Genomic DNA, 12,861 nt, shown 5'->3' with positions numbered 1-12,861 from the left:
AATACTCAGTTTACAGAGTTAATGGTACTGTGCTGTAGTATTGACTTTTTGCTCTTTACTTCTCTTCTTCATTACTTTACTCTCTTCTTGTGACTCCTAGGAGTGTTTCTGGGCCTAGGCCTGAGTGGAATCATTCCTACCTTGCACTATGTCATCTCAGAGGGGTTCCTCAAGGCTGCCACCATAGGGCAGATAGGCTGGTTGATGCTGATGGCCAGCCTCTACATCACAGGAGCTGCCCTGTATGCTGCCCGAATCCCTGAACGCTTCTTTCCTGGCAAATGTGACATCTGGGTAAGTATGTCAGGGGTGACTGAGTGTGTGTAGGTGTCTGCTCGTAGGTTACTGGCACACTGCAGAGTGATGCAATAGAAAAAGTTTTAGAGAGTTGTATTCTGGTCCTAACTCCCTATTTAGCTGTCTTTCTCTGGACAATAAGAACAATAACTAACATTTTTGAACACTTTCTTGATGCTTGGCATAGTACAGAGTGCTTTGCATGAATTACCTCATTTAATACATTAGCCCTGTGCATGGATTACCTCATTTAATACATTAACCCTATATGGTATGATAACTTGTATTATGTCTTCATTTTACAAATCAGGAAACTAAGACTTAGGGAGCTGACGCCACTTGTCCAAGCCATGTGGCTATTAAGTGGTAGAACTGGAATTTGAATTAGGCTAGTTTTAATATCAGAATCTGTGCTCCTTTTGACAATGGAAAGTCATTTTGCCATTCTTTGTCTCAGTTTCCTTATTTATGAAATGAGGATGATAGACCAGATTTTTACCAGAGTCCTTTTTAGGACCAGATTTCTACCAAGGTCTTTTTTGATACCAAAATTTAGTGATTTGTAATGAGAGACTGAATGTATATATGTCTGGTAGAAGAAGAAAGATTGTGAAGAAGAGGGAAGTGGATTGAACTGAATTGTGGTTATTGGTAAGAGGGGAGGATAAAGAAGGGGGAAAAGAAAATATAAGGAACTGAGATAGATGGAAAAACTTATAACTGAAGAGGGCCTGAAACATTTTCCACAGGACAAAATTGGAAATCTGCTTAATGTGAAATCTGACCTTTGGGATTCTGTTCATCAGACTATTACTGATTATTATAGACTAAGCTGATCATCTCATCTCTTTAAAGTTTTGTTTAGCTCTCTGTAAAATGAAGATGATCTTGAACTTAAGCAATCTTTTTAGCCTCAAATCAGCTAATTTTCTGATTGCGTCATCATAATTTTGACATTGGTATGGAGGGATTTTTGCCCTTTATCCCCTTTCTTTGGAGAAATTAATCCCTTTTGGTGTCCTAAGGAACATCCTTTGGGATGTGACTTTTGATTTCTTCTAGTTTTTGCTTCTAAAATCAGCATCCTTCTCTTGATAAATACTGCTTTGCCACTGTACTTTTTCATTTTGAGATTATAATGAGAGAATAGTGTAATTTTTGAAGTGCAGTGAGCTGCTGTTTACCCTTCTTGAGATGTGAAATAGTATTCAACAGAATAGGTAAAACCAGAATTAATGTCACAGACTTTAGACCAACTTCTGACTTGAGAAGTAAAAGGGCCTGTTTGCATAGTCTTTTGATACATTATGTTCATGAAATTTCAGAATCATAGCACTGAAGGAAACTCTAGGGACCATATATTGTGACCTTCCACACTTGATCCTGGAAGTCTCTTTAGTTTTTCTAACAGAGAGCAACATTTAAATGACCATAGCTCTAGTCCTCTTGTCTGTGACAAAATGTCCATCAGCAGTGGTTAGGAAAAGGACTGTATGTGTAATCATAGCCCATGGCTAGGTGTCAAGGGATCCTTGGGACCTTTGTGACCTGTTAGCAAGAGAGTCTGTATGTCATTTGCCACTGGTTCCAGTGTTAAGTATGTAGATTTTTATATGTAGAGCTTAGTGACAGCACCTTGATTGCTTTGGGAACAGCTGGCTTTCAGCTCAGCTGAATGTGATACACCTAATGAATATTCCAGGATCTGTGGACATCTTGAATTTGAACTCTGTCATATCCATTCCCTGCCTTCTGCTTAGCTTAAACCACGATTAAACGATTCTAAGAATCTTTAGCAGTCTTAATAATGTATGGATTTCTTTACCCCCTTCTCTCTTTTTTTCCCCTCCAGTTTCACTCTCATCAGCTGTTTCATATCTTTGTGGTTGCTGGAGCTTTCGTTCACTTCCATGGTGTCTCAAACCTCCAGGAGTTCCGTTTCATGATCGGTGGGGGCTGCAGTGAAGAGGATGCACTGTGATACCTACCAGTAGCCAGGGACTGTGACCCTAAACCAGGTCCTGCAGCACTTGCAGGCCTCTCTGCTGGCTACTGATGCCAGTACCAGAGGAGCCCCAAAACTCTGACACCCTCGTGGGCTTTGTGACGGCCCAGGGGCTCTGTGTGGTACATGACTGAGAAGAGAAAAACAAAAATAAATCATACCTCAAAGGACAGAGTGCATCAATTGGGAGAACAGGAGACAGCCCAAACCCTGGCTTATTCTTGGAATCTACCGATTGTGGGCTCTGCAAGACCCTTGGCAAACTGGCTTCTGATCCATATCATATTTATTTGTAGAAGATGGCGAAACAGTTTAGCTGGTGGTTCTTTCTTTTCCCTTTCTCTTTCCGTATAAAATAATACAAACCAATTTAGGTGAACATTTATATCCAATAAGGAGTGGGAGTGTGATTTTAAATTCTCTTTTGGGAGAACAAAGAAATTAATGTAAATAAGATTTCTAACTTACTGTTTAAATAAGACTTTATATAAATGTTTAAAACATAGGGGTAAGGGAGGGAGGGAGAATTTTTGTATAGAATGAAACATGCAGGTACCACACACTGTTTGAATTTTGCACAAAAGTGACTGTAGGGGGATCAAGTGTTAGCCCCAGAATGTACAGTTTCTTGGTGCACCAAGGTGCCTTCTAAAGGCTGACATACCTTGGACCCTAGTGAGGCAGAGAGTATAGCCCTAGCCCAGTGATCACATGACTACTGTTAAGCCTGAGAGCCTTTGGAGGGCCTGGGGTAGAAGGGAGTGGTATGTGTTTTCTCAGTGGAAGCAGCACATGAGTGGCTGCCAAGATGTGTTAGATAAAGGCTCTAGTTAGGGTGTCATTGTCATTTGAGAGACTGACTTGTAGAGCTCTGCACTCTTACCAGCTGGTAAAGGGGCGCTGGAGACCATGGAAGAGCTCCGGAAACATTAGCACGGCTGATCTGATTACTTCCTGGCATCCTGCTCACTTGTGTGGTTAGTCTTACTAGAGGGATGTGACAGTTTTCTATATCCTTGCTCTGGAGCTCTGGAACACTCTGAATTCCCTCTATTAAAAATCACTGCCCTAACTGCCCTTCCTCCTTGAGGGAATAGAAATATTTTATACTTCTTGGCATGGAGCCAGCCACAAATGAAATTCTGATGTGTCCAGGTTTCTCCTGAGCTCATCTACATAGATTGGGAGACCCTCCTTTGGATTTAAGAAAGAGGAGTTTTACCTCTGGTACACTGTCTTGGTAAGACTAGATGTGACGGACATCTCGGCTCTCTTTGAACAAGGACGCCAGCAGAACTCTTTTAAAGCCAGGTGCAGTACCCATCGGAGTAGTCAGCACTCACTGAACCCCACTTTGCAGGGATAGTGTGGTGTGGCATTTTGAAGACAATGGTATGTTACTGCCAGGGGGTGAGGTACTAGACGATGGCTCATGTCCCAGGCCTACCTGATGTAGTGTCAGAGAAAGTGGTGGGGAAAGGATCTGGTTCATGGAATTCTGATCTTAGCCCATAGGTGAACCCCCAAAATAGCGCTTGAGTCTTAGGTTGCTGTCATCAAAGACTTGGGATGACTCCATTATATCCTAGGATTGTGGGTATTAGAACTAAACGGTGAGGCCCTGAGCATGGGGACTGGCATCCTCAATAGGTGTTTGGGAATATGGGAAGGGTCTCCTATAATAGAGTTTTCTCAGTTATTTTCCTCCCTTCCCCTTCCAGTCTCCAGCAAAAGCTGGGATCCAGGAAGGAAGAATCTAGTGTAGAAGTTGAGAAGAACTTGAGTATTTTGGTTCTGGATAGGGTCACTGCCCTGGGTGCTAGGTGGACCAAGTAAAAGACTCAGTGGATGAACTGGTGCAGTGCCTGACAGAATAAAAAACAGTATTAATCCCTTTGAGAAAGCATAGTCCAATAGGACAGTGGCCATCTGGACAGAAGCCCACTTAGTTTCATGGGAGCAACAGCACATATCAGAAGCCAGACTTGCTCTTCGGTCATGCACTTTGGAATACAGGGTATAGATGCAGCCCTGTCACAACACCAACAGAAGTAGCAGCCTCTGGGCGCAGTCACCCACACCCCAAAGCTGGAAGAATCTGGTTCAACATAGCACAAACCCTTCGAAAAAATGAAATTAACATCACTGATGTGTAATCCAGTAAGATCTCCCTCTCTTGGGTGTGTATGTGGGCATGTTTGTGCCCATTTCTACGTGTGCGTCTACGTGCAACTCACTACCAACAGCCTCGTGTGCACTTGTCCTGACAGTGCTCGCTGAGAACTCTCACCAGGTTGGCGCCTGAATGCCTTACTCTCAGCAGTCAGAGGCTTGCTTGCTCTGTGCAGATTTTTAATTTTCTTTTTTGGCCCTAGGCTGGTTGGGACCTCTACAGCTTCATTCTTTCACCATTAAATAGTGGCCTTTTTCAGTATTTTCCTTCTTCCCCTTTATAAATTGCTAAAGCCACAAAGCACATTTTTGGGGATCATAGAAGGTTGGGGTTCCAGAAGGGGATCTGTGTGATGGTTCCATTGATGTGGGATTTCCCTACTTGCTGTATTCTCAATTTCTAATAAAAAGAACCAAATGAAATATGAACTTCTGTTGTGTATTTTTTATTGCCATTCAGCTTACCTCCCCTTAGCTTTTGGCACTTTTTTGAAGCTCTAATTTAGGCACTGAGATTTAAGAAACTTTTGGAAACTTCCCATTTGGGATGCGCAAATCAAGTGCTTATGCCCAACTCCTGTTTCCTAACTCAAGCTTTCATCGTGACTAGGACCAGGTTTAGAATGGAGGGGAAGGCAACTCTAAGGGATAGTTCTCTATTATTGAAGTTTATAAAAATAGTCTCTGATATAACATTTGATGCCAAAGGATGTGTTGGAGAACTGCTGATGTCATGTGATCATAATCACAACCCTTTGAACCAGTCAGGATTATTTTCACTCTCATTTTATAGATGGGGAAACTGAAGCTTAGGAAGTTTAAGAATGACTGTAGTGCCAGCACTGTATTGGAGAAAAGAGTGAAATGGAAATCCAAAAAGAAAACATTTCTTTCTGTACTTGTTTATTATTCTGATTAAAAAGTCTCATGTACGTTGACTTAAAGGTTTTTGGGCTCGTTAACCTAGTCCCTTCTATGTTAGAAGAGGATCTGGTTCAATTGGTCTTTGAAATAAAAGGAAATGCCAACCCTTTTGCCTTAGGTAAATTTAGTTTTTGGAAGGGAATTTTCAGTATTGGGACAATATGTTCACTCTGAATTCTCATTTTTGAGTATAGATATAATTTTAGAGTGTCCCATACATTATCTGGGTATGGACACTGGATCATTTCCTGCTTTTGACAAACAGTATTAGCTGAAGCCTACTAATAAACCACTTTGTCTTTTCCTAGTCTCTTACTAAAAGCTGTCTATATGGCTCCTGTTACTTAGGTGATGTTATGTGGATGTTGTAGAGGAAGTAGGTAAGGATAAGTTTGGATTATGACTTCACAGAGTCCTAGGGCTCCAGTTACCTAGAGAAGCCTCTGGTTAGTGTTACTTTAAAATCATCCCAGAAACAACATCCACTTCTTGAATATTCTGCATTAATTGTAGTGTTTCATTTTGTCCTTCCCTCAGAGGGATGAACCATTTGCTAGCCAGTGCCGCCCCCCAACACCCTATCTAATGTGCAAATCTGTTCTGCCTTCGGCTGTTCGACTTGGTGAAACAAGGCCAGCCTGGCTCACTCATGTAGAGCTGCTGCTGATGGCATGGGTCAGGGAGGGGCAGGAAGGAAGCTGCCCGAGCACGCAGCCTCGTGTCACTGCTGTCCTATTGTCCCATGTCCCTGTCTTGCTACACTACCTGGAAATGAAAAGCATAGCTTCAGATCTTGGTTGTGCCATTTGCCATGTAGCGTGGGCAAGTGGCCGTTTGCTTGTCTAGCCTTGGTGTTCCGTTAAAAAGAGGCCAACGATACATCCTCTAGAGCCTTCGCTGAGATGCTCTTGCTCCTGTAGATCATCTCGTCAAACTTCCCATAGTGACTGGGGTTTCTGCCAGACCCTTGCTCCAACTCCTTCCTTTTGTGGACTTCGTTTACTTTTCTGGCCTTACGATATGCTCACTTTCTTGCCCCCCGCCCCCAAACCAAAACTTCACTGAGCATTATGAAATGGTTGAAGTGTTTCCCCTGAAAGCTCTTCTATTAAAATATACAACATTGTTAGGGCAGATTTAGTAGTTAACATATCCTTGGTACTGAGGAAGGAGGATCTGACAACATCTTTGAGCTCCTGGTCCTTCAAAGGTGTACAACACTAAGATTTCAATAATTCTTCACTCTATTAAATGACTTAGGTTCCAACCTCGTGTCTCTGAGCAGGTACTGGGCTTTAGCATGAGCCAGGCTGCCACCTGCTGTCCATTAGTGGTTCTGCTAAAAGAAAAGGAGGAATTGTTTTGACCTTCAAAGGCAAAACGTAGGAGAATATTCTGTTCTCCAAGGTAGAGAAGGTTTATCAGAAGTGGTTTTTCCTTCCAATGGTCTTGAAAGGGATTCCCAGATCTTGCAGCCCCCTTGGCCATGCAGAGACGTGGGACCCAGAGGAAGCTGACAAAACAAGGCCAGAAGCTGCTCCAGCTTCCTAAGCTTGCCTTTTTAAGAGTTGATAAATTTGCATGAAAGTGCTTTTCCTGTTTTGGTGGGGAAGATAAGCCTTCCAAAAAATAGCACTGGGTTGGTTATTATCCTAGAGACACTGCTGGTTGGTCTCTGTGACTTGGTAGTTGGGGTTAAATGCAGTTGGAGTGCCTTAATGCGAAAGAATGAACAGCAGGTGGGGTGGCCATAGCCTTGGCAGGAAGCGGCAGGACAAGGGTTAGGGTGTACTCACCCAGCTGTGTGCAGTGCAGCACAGGTGGGGCCTCATGACACATAGTTGCCACACTCAGCAATGGTGGCCCAGGGGCTGGGAAGAGCTCCTTGCTGCTTTCTTAACCCCCCGGGCCTATTGGACACCTTATTGTTTCTGGCATCTAAATTGTAATTTCTTTGTCCCCACCTCCATGAAACAAGGTAACGTAATGATAGCAGTTAGCATGTATTTATTTAGCGTTTACTATATGCCAGGCAGTTTCAAGCATGTTACATGAATATATCACATTCAATCTTCACAATACTCTTCCAATAATTTCGAGGCAATTTTCAACTCTCCTGCAGTTTCTATAACATGACACTAATGCTAGTACCCACTTTTAGGGGGCCGTTGTGAAGATGGAATGAGCTGAAACGTTATTTGGTACATGTAAACCTTAGTGTTCTAGCATTATCCTGCCACTTAAACTGGCTTCTCTGAGCTGCAATGTCTTCTGCTGTAAGGGGGCATTAATTCTGCCCTCACAGGGTTGTTGCAAGACACGACGATAAGAGTGACATTCTGTAATCTATAATGCGTGTTTTATAGAGTTGGCCTACTCTAGAGGGAAGTTAGGGCTATTTGCTGGTAGGAAACTTGAACAGCTTGTACTTTAAAGTGTGGAGGCTGAGGGTGATGGAGGAGCAGGAGGAAGGGCCCCCAAAGCCCCACATACTATCCAAGCTCATCACTGGGGTTGGTTAAACTGAAAGATTTGAGGCCTCTCCCGAATTTCCCCATGGTTTTGCCCTTAATATTGCTCTCACTGTGGAGACTGTTGTCTCCTGGGTTCCAGGTCTTGGGGTTTGGTGGAGGGAGGAAGCTGCAGGGCCTTGGAACCCTGAGGGAGATGTGTGTGCGCTGGGGGTGAGTTCCCAGATACAGCTTCCCTCCCAGTGGACCCAGCTTAGCAAATTGGAATGTTCCCACAAGTTCCAATCCTAAGGATTTCACCCCAGGGACAGAGTCAAGTGGATTCTTTTGTAAATCAGTGGCCAGAAAAAAGAGTACAATGACTGCTCTTTTCCACTATGTTACAGCTATTTTTGCCGTCCCCTCAATGCACATCAATTTCCATGTAGCAGTTGGATATCCCTACTAGCTTGTCATAGATGCAAACTTTCCTTTAAGTTAGGGCTTTGTAAAGAAGTTTTGGGAAGTTCTTCAATAACAACTTCCCAAAATATCAGATGCAGCCCTATCGATATTTCCTAAAAGGATTTCATATCTTTCTCGTTCTTTACCATTCCCTTATCCAACCTCCACCCCTCCACCCCAACACAGTCAAAACTTTTTTGAGCAGCAGCTAGTAAAGTGAGCTGCCTTGCCTTCCACCTTGAGCCTCCTTTGGGGAATCTATGCTTTAGTTGGGGCATGTTCTTGCTTTAGCCTCATCTCTGCAATTGGCCTCATTCTGCTGCTTTTTCTCAGTACCTGGAAGTCCTTGGGTTCTACTGGAGACCACTCAGAAGCATCGGACCCTTTTTTTGGCTGGGTCTGGACTCTGGCATACAGGAGGAACTAAATTATTTTGTCTTGGTCCAAGCTGAGCTCATGTTGGCTTCCGCAGAGGATACAGGAAGGTTAGAAGGATGCTCATTTTGAGACCTGGGCGGATGGTATCGGGCACCATTGAGCATCTTGAAGGTGGTGCCAGGTGATTGGTTTCTTGTTCCATCCAGCATTCTCCGGAGGCAGGAGCCACCAGCCCAGGATTGAGAGGAGCATTGGTCTGGGGGTGACCCAACTGCAGTTAGTTGCATCCCATGTCAGTGCTGGCTTTTTGGGATGGTTCTGGAAGGATCACCTTGCCAAAACACAGGTCAGGCTGGGTGGTGTCACCTCAGGAGTTGGGGCAGTAGCCCCCAGGCACACAGAGGCATCAGGAGTAGGGGCAGCGAGGCTGAGGTGTCTGAGGCACCGCCGCAGTCCTGGGCTTTCTCCTGCGAACCCGGAGCAGAGGTGAGAGGGCAGCACTCAGAGGAGGAACCCCAAAAAGGGAGGGGTCTTCACCACTAATAGGGGCCAAAATCCTGGGGAAAGGGGTTTCAGAAAGCCGGGGAAGCACTGCCACCTTTCTTAGGCCCCTACCTTTTGGGAGAAAAGCAGAGCCTGGCCCCTCAGCCTGGGACTGGGGGGATCAGCCTTCTCTGCTTGCCCCCAGGCTTGGAGTGGCTGTAGGGTCATCCTCTCAGAATGGCTTCAGGAAAGCCCTCAACTCTGGGAGCATCTCTGATCGGGATTATTCGGGGCAGCCCTGCCCAACAGACTGGACTGTGTATGAAGCACCCAGCTCAGGATCCATACCAGCTACTATGACTATTATCCACATGACAGCCTCCTCACATTGCTCAGATCATTCAGAGCTAAGCGTAGTGGGAATGCAGGCAAGATGGGAAAATGGCATTCTAATTCACCCAGGGCCCAAACCCTAGGAAGCGTGGCTCTTTGTTAAAGCACCTTGGATCCCAGTTGACTTTGTATTTTAATGACATAGGGGCTTTGCTATGTTTTCACACCACCTCTTCAACAAATGTGAAAGCTTTTCCCAGCCCCACTCTCTGGACACCAGCTGGATGTCTGTCCCGTAGTTCAATTCAAGTCTGACACTATCGAGAGTTAGCATTAGATCCCACAAGTTACAGGGCTCAGTCCCACAAGGTGGCCCTCACTTCAGATACCAATCGCAAGCCCCTGGTCTCCTGTCCTGACAGACTGGCTGTAAATCTAGGGTTCCCATGACCCCGTCTCAGGCTGCATGATTTGTTAGTGTGGCTCACTGGATTCAGGAAGATGCTTCCCCCACCATTACCAGTTTATGATAAAGGACACAGCTCAGGCAGTGGAAAGGAAGAGACATACAGGCCAAGGCACGGGGTGCACAGAGCTCTCACACCCCTTCACCATCCCGGACACTCTCCAAACACCATTGTTCAGGGATTTTACGGAGGCTTCATTTCGGTAGGCATGATTGATTAAATCTTTGCCCATTGGTGATCAACTCAATCTCCAGCCCCCTTCCTTTCCCAGAAGCCAGGGGATTGGAGCCAAAAGTCCCAACCCTCTAATCCTGTGACCAGCCCCATGCTGCCTAGGGCCCCGGGCCACCAGTCATCTAATTAGCATACAAAGACACCCCTATCATTCCAGGGGTCTTAAAGGCACCTGTGCAGGAACCAGGGACTAAGACCAAATACTGTAACAAAAGATGCACCTGTCACCCTACTCATTCAGGAAATAGCAAGGGTTTTAGGAGCTTGCCAGGAATCAGGACAAAGACCAAATATCTGTTTCTTATTCTATCACAGTGTCACAGGGCATAAACACGAATGCTTCCCCCAAGAAGCACAGGCACAGGTGTGTTCCTTGGCATCCATATGTGCTCCTGGCTGCAGGGGCACAGGCCCAGGCAGGAAGACTCAGGGGTGAAGATCCAGCCCACCCTCAACCCGCCTCAGCCCGCACCTCTGGATGGAAGGCGTGGCAGGAGTCTGGTCGCCGGCGGACCTTCTGAGAGCGCATCCGGTCACATTTGACAGAGGCATTATGTGCAGAAGCCACTGTTAAGGTCAATATCTCAGGACCAGAGCCCATTCTGCAGACTGCACCAAGGTCTGGAAGAACCTGCCCTGGTGCCATCAGTTGCCCTGCAAGCAGCTTCGAGGTCAGGAGGCAGCACTGGGGCCCAGGGAAGGATTAGAGAACACATAACCACTGTGGAGGACGGACGAGTGGTGATGGAGGCTGGCCCCGCTGCTCAAAATCCGAGCCCCACAGACACCTCCTACAGCCCCTGCCCCCACCCCACACATCCCGGAGGATTGCAGGATATATTTGACTTCTGTCGCCTCCTGCAGCACTGGCGGGAAGATGCTGCAGTCACAGGTGGGATCCGTGACCAGGAGGAGGAGGTTACTGTTGGGAATCTGTTGCACCACAAATACCCTGCAGCAAAGAGAGGAAATCGAGGATGGCTCGGCGGCCACCACGAGAAGGGCTTCTAGGGAAGGAACTTCTGGAGACTTTAGTGTGGAGTTGGAGTGACAGGGAAGCCCGGAACCATGAGGCAGGGTGGGTCACGGGCAGCTATGGGAAGGGGCCTGGGCAATGGCTCAGTCCTGCTGGCCTTTCCCACAAGCCTTTGCTGCTGCATTCCCTTTCCTAGCAGATTGGAGCAGGTGAGGAAGTCCAAACTTGGCCGCTTTGGAGAGTGCAAAGAGTTGTTATTAATATATGCAGGGACAACAGGCGTAAATCAAGACCATCCCGAGCAAATGGGCGGGTGAGGCCACGCTAGCTTTGGGTGAGGGTGGTCGGGGCAGGTCTGGGCGAAGCGGCAGTGCTGGAGGTTGGCCACCAGGTGGCGCAGTGGTCCCGCGCTCGGCAAGGCCGCCTTGCTTGGGGTGAGGTGGAGCCCGCCCACCGCCTCCCAGCAGTCACAGCTGCCGCCTACCGAGCGCCTCCCCCAGGATGGGTGGTCTACACACCCACACGTGCACACCACAGCCACGTCTACTCAACCTTCACAGCTCTATGTGAGGCCGGTGTTGTGCCCATTTTGTAGATGAGGAAATGGAGGCTAGAGGAGGCGAAGTCACTTGCCCACGGTCAGGAGTGGGGAAGAGCAGAGCCAGTTTTTTGTTTTGTTTTGTTTTGCTTTTTTGAGATGGAGTCTCACTCTGTCTCCCAGGCTGGGGTGCAGTGGCGTGATCTCGGCTCACTGCAGCCTCCACCTCCCGGGTTCAAGCGATTCTTCTGCCTCAGCCACCCGAGTAGCTGGGACTACAGGTGTGCGCCACCACGCCCGGCTAATTTTTGTATTTTTAGTAGAGATGGGGTTTCGCCATATTGGCCAGGCTGGTCTCGATCTCCTGATCCCCTGATCCGCCCGCCTCGGCCTCCCAAACTGCTGGGATTACAGGCATGAGCCACCACGCCCGGCCCAGAGCCAGTTTTAAGCTCAGATCTGTCTACTCTAAGCCCTGGCTTTACTCCGACCTCTGGCTCTGTCCTCCGCCGAGCCTTTGAACTAAGTGCACCGGGGACGCTAGTCCCAACCCTCAGCTCTGCGTATACCTCGGTGAAACCCCGCGCAGCATGAGGCTCACGGAGGGGCGATGGGACCCCCAGGCCCGCGGCGCAGGTGCCACGCTATTAAGTGGTTTGCCGCGGGCCTGCGGGTCTAGGGACCGTGTGGCGAGCCTCACATCTGGCTGAGGCGACCCTGGGGGAGGCCGCTGCTTTCCCAGGGTGGGGGCCTTCTCCGGCTGGGGGGCGGGGGGCAGCCGGAGAGATCCTTCGGTCCGGCCTCCTTGCCTCCCCGGGGCCACGGCGGGATGGAGCTGGCGGCTTCCACCCAGCAGGAGGCCTGACAGAGCTGCTGCCGGGTTCCCAGCGGCCGAGGACCTCTCACACTTTCTCTTCTCTTCTCACACCTCCCCTGCCTCCCGAGTTCTCCCCTGGCAGCTCAACCGCAGGCGCTGGCACCGCTTGAGCCCGGCCTGTGCCTGCGCAGGGGCGAGGGAGACCCGCTGAAGGGCTGCCGCGCAGAGACGCCTGGGGCCCCCTGCGGCCTCGGTGGGGTGGGCTCGCCACACAGGGTCTGGCCTCGGGACGCCTCTCCCCACCCGCCTAAGGCAGCACACC

General features: G+C 47.9%; 2 protein-coding genes across 8 annotated transcripts in view; one reads left to right on the top strand and one right to left on the bottom strand.

The window, feature by feature from the left end:
• Positions 1-4,903, top strand: part of ADIPOR2 (adiponectin receptor 2) — a 91,545-nt gene extending 86,642 nt beyond the window's left edge. For all 4 annotated transcript variants that reach the window (XM_012476333.2, XM_012476332.2, XM_021667811.2 and 1 more), the window contains exons 7-8: positions 101-294; positions 2,150-4,903. In XM_012476333.2, coding sequence (XP_012331756.1) covers positions 101-294; positions 2,150-2,278 — 323 coding nt within the window. In that variant the 3' untranslated portion in view covers positions 2,279-4,903. The remainder of the gene's footprint in view (positions 1-100; positions 295-2,149) is intronic.
• Positions 4,904-7,390: 2,487 nt separating this feature from the next.
• The window catches only part of CACNA2D4 (calcium voltage-gated channel auxiliary subunit alpha2delta 4), a 130,084-nt gene continuing 124,613 nt past the window's right edge, over positions 7,391-12,861 (bottom strand). For 2 of the 4 annotated variants that reach the window (XM_021667813.2, XM_021667815.2), the window contains 3 exons: positions 11,048-11,160; positions 10,681-10,763; positions 7,395-9,158 (listed from right to left, as the gene is read on the bottom strand). In XM_021667813.2, coding sequence (XP_021523488.2) covers positions 9,054-9,158; positions 10,681-10,763; positions 11,048-11,160 — 301 coding nt within the window. In that variant the 3' untranslated portion in view covers positions 7,395-9,053. Of the gene's footprint in view, positions 9,159-10,680; positions 10,764-11,047; positions 11,161-12,631; positions 12,717-12,861 lie in introns of those variants that run through there. The other 2 variants (XM_021667814.2, XM_021667816.2) reach the window with 2 other exon arrangements.

The sequence above is a fragment of the Aotus nancymaae genome, unplaced genomic scaffold (genome assembly GCF_030222135.1).
Source record: "Aotus nancymaae isolate 86718 unplaced genomic scaffold, 86718_ANA_hifiasm-v0.15.2.pri h1tg000016l, whole genome shotgun sequence".
NCBI lineage: Eukaryota > Metazoa > Chordata > Mammalia > Primates > Aotidae > Aotus > Aotus nancymaae.
This window is presented reverse-complemented; position numbering and strand designations above follow the sequence as displayed.